At 37.9% G+C, this 3,750-nt stretch overlaps 1 protein-coding gene across 1 annotated transcript in view; it reads right to left on the reverse strand.

Annotated features, from left to right (window-relative positions):
* Positions 1-39: 39 nt before the first annotated feature.
* Positions 40-3,750, reverse strand: part of nup214 (nucleoporin 214) — a 40,134-nt gene continuing 36,423 nt past the window's right edge. The window contains exon 36 of the mRNA XM_032539894.1: positions 40-198. Coding sequence (XP_032395785.1) covers positions 183-198 — 16 coding nt within the window. The 3' untranslated portion in view covers positions 40-182. The remainder of the gene's footprint in view (positions 199-3,750) is intronic.

The raw sequence follows: 3,750 nt of genomic DNA on the forward strand, positions 1-3,750 counted from the left end.
AAAAAAGCAGAAAGAGTAACATTTTTTTTTTAATTTTTAAAAATAATTTCAAATGGACTCATTTTACTGAGGCCATTTTGATCATTCTTTAGCTACACGGCCAGTGTCGGTGTGGTATTGTCCCAGGTGATGATGTGCTGCCACGTGGTGATACATGTTCACATGTCTGGGCCTTTTTAATCTCATGTGGTTCTCTGACTGTTGAGAAATGTCAAAAAAAATCAAAAAAGTTCATTAAGATTGATAGCAGTAAGGACAAAGTGCAAAACATTCTTCAATGCCAAAGTCATGTGTCTATGTTTCGTCATTCCACACCGCTGTGCCATGTGTAGCACCTCCATACATCAACAAGCCATTCAGTCGTCGAACAAATAATACATTGAATGCACAATTCTAGCAACTTTTAGAAATACTTTATCACTATTGGCTTCATTACTGGTCATTTAATCATTTAGTAATGTTTTATAAACCAGTTACAAGCCATTAATGACATGTTAGGTTAGCCAAAACCGTAATGGCACAGTTATTAGTTATGACTTTAAGACCTTTATAAGGGTACATTATTAGAAAATGGTCAGTCAAAACATGTTACTTTACACAAAATTGATTATCAGCTAATTACATGCATTTTACTTTATTAATATACAATTTAAATATCAGCATAAAGACTATTTATAGCAGTAGACAAATTATATGTTAAGTCAGACCGCTGATTGTACAAATATCCTACAAAACAGAAACAATACATTATCTGTTGGTGGGGTTTTATTAAGGACATTTATTTTTACTGTTATGTCTTGATATATGGCGAAGGGTACAAGCTGGCAAAGGGTACACAGTGAATATTTCTAACTAAAGCAAAGCAACAACAAGAGATGGGAACAGTACCTACATTGGCTGGCATACTCTAATATGTGCAATCAAACATGTTTGGATGTAATTAATGTAAAAGCTTAGTGAGCACATGGCCTATGATTCCCATGTTTATCTTCTTTGACCAATGAGAGAGAAAGCCATTTGTTTGGCCACATGCCTGTTAAAACAAACAAATACAATAAAGAGAAAAGCATGCATGTTGACAAGGAACTCTGCGTGTCTGGTGTGACACACAGTAACTCTTGTTTTCTAGAACCCACGCAAGTTGACGTGGTCTTTGTTCGAACAGACCAGAGAGCTGAATGACAAACACGCCCCAAATAAATAAATACTATTTGTGCCAAATCATTGCAATGTCTCATCAGCAAACATTTAGAATGTTGATTGATAAAAAATAGAGGAAAAAGGAAATACTTTTTGGGGCAAATATGGATTAAGTCAATTTATGTACCCTAAATGTGGGCAATGCAAGACATCTGCTGACACCAGCAGTGTTTAATATGCATGCAAATGCAAGACGCTAGCTTAGTGAAAAGGGGAAAGTCCTAGATTCAGCAAATAAGAGAATGATCTACTGAATGTAACTGAAATACTCTAAAAGGAATACTGATTAAATAATGCAAGTCTTTGCAATAAAACAGATTCCACGAATGATATCAAAACCATTGCAATCAAATTATACTTCAAGAGGTTGAGGAAACCTGACTGATAAATGAGACCTTAAGGTCAATCAGGATGCCAGCACTATAGAAACAGGGAATGCTCACCTGAGTGGGAAATTTAGAGGGAATGCTGGGAAGCTCTTACACAGAAAAACAGTTGTGGCTTTGGGGTCAAAGCAAGGGGCTAAAATCAAATACACCTGACAGACTGTCAGAGCAAGCAATGCTCTCCAACATGGCATCCTTTTCCCTTCTTCTGGCTGATTTATACAGTATGTTCCCTGTGTAGGGCGGGGTACCGGTCAAAAACTACATACGGGTACCGATACCAATACTGTGACTTTGATACCAGTTCCAAACGGATATTTTTTCAATACCAATTTTTTAAAACAATACAAAATTAAAACATTACGACAAAAATCTCATTTATTTTTCAGCTCCTACTACGTGAGCCCTGTCTCTGTGCGTAACGTAGAGTTTTCACTGCGCGCCTGTGCCACGTGTAACGTTAGACAGCCAATCACATACGTTATCAGATCTTGGTAGAAGCATGCGACATGCTTATTGGCTCACTGACGCAGGTGAGATTCATTCCTTAAGCCGCCTACACACGATAAGCAATTTGCTCTCTACGCACCTCTAGGTAGGGCGCAGAGCAAAGCGCAGCGCAGGTATTCGTCATCGAGGGCGGCAAGGAAGCTATTTCCCGTTGCTAGGTAACAACAGCTGTTATCTTTTTGGTTGCGCTTCCAAGGTCAGCGGCAACTGGGTCAAAGTTGAAATAATTTTAACTTTGAGCTCAGCGCAAAGCTGCAAATTCCCCATAGGAAATCAATTGAATGTGTAGGCGGCTTTAGGCATTGAATGCCAAATTATTTTTCAATACTCAATACTTTAGAGGCAATTTGGTCGGTGTCTAAAAAAAGTATATAATGTGGTACACAGCCCTATTCCTGTGTGGCTCTGGTGATGCTCATAGCCTCCCCCCTGACATCTGTGATAATGCCTAACATCCATGATCAAGACTATTAGATAAGACTTTAAGCCCATTCTCAGTAATCCATCCACATGCAGAGCAAGTGCTGAAATTGCTGTTGCATGCACCGGTTTCTGTTGTGTGCACAGAAATGGAGAGGCAGCGTTGACTTCTTCTGTATACTAAAAACTAAATGGCGTCTGATTGAAATTAAATGTCTCAGTATAAAGCTCCTTTGAAGTATCAGGATAAGTAATGACACTGAACTGTATAATCCCTGTGAGGGAAATACAGTGAAGAGGAGGAACTGAGGCAGGTCGGTAAATTAAAGGTTGTGAGGTTGGGATGGATTTACCGGCATACAGTGGCTGCTCGGGTGTTATTTATCATGCATGATGCTTGTGTCAGTGCCGCCGCTACAATGCTCAAAGCTGTGCTTAGCATTTAAGCATGAATACTGGCATACAAAGCGATCATGGCCTTACATTCTGCAACCTATTAGTACCAGAACCCTAAGGGCTGTGTGACAGCGGTTATAGAAGGGAAAAACACAAAGATGTGGGTGAAGAGTTCCACACAATAAGATTTTTTTTTAAATAAGATCGGATAACATTTTAAATAAATATTAGTAAATGTAACAACGCAAGATTACGGCAAAGTATAAAGCAAATATTGTCACTTGCTATTTTTTTTTTAAATGGCCTCTTTTACTGGGTATAACTATTTTACATGTGAAAGCCAAAAATTGTAAAGAATACATCCAATTAACTAGTCAAGTATCGGTATGCAGATTCAAGAAATTATAATAAAAGGCATCAAAAATTGAAATCGTCCACAGAAAAAGATGTTGAACAAGACCAACAGTCTACAGTTATGCTAGCGGCTCTGCAAGGCGGTACTTAGGAACAGTGGCGCTTTGATCGAAATGCTAACGTCAGTAAGCTAACTTGCTCACAATGACACCGCTAATATTCAAATGCTATGCACTTATAATATGTACAGTGTTTTACATCTAAATTTAGAGTATTTGCATACTAACATTTTCTAATTAGCAATAAACAAAACAAAGTACAGCTGAATGTCAGTAGTTTTGCAGGTATTTGGTCCTAAACCAAAGTATGAGAAGACAGTTTTTCTTTCATGTAATGTTATGAATACAATTGGTCGGAATCAGTCTTATATTGTTCAAAGTCAAAGTCAGCTTTATTGTCAATTTCTTCACATGTCAAAACATAC

This window comes from Etheostoma spectabile, chromosome 16, assembly GCF_008692095.1.
Source record: "Etheostoma spectabile isolate EspeVRDwgs_2016 chromosome 16, UIUC_Espe_1.0, whole genome shotgun sequence".
Taxonomy (NCBI): domain Eukaryota; kingdom Metazoa; phylum Chordata; class Actinopteri; order Perciformes; family Percidae; genus Etheostoma; species Etheostoma spectabile.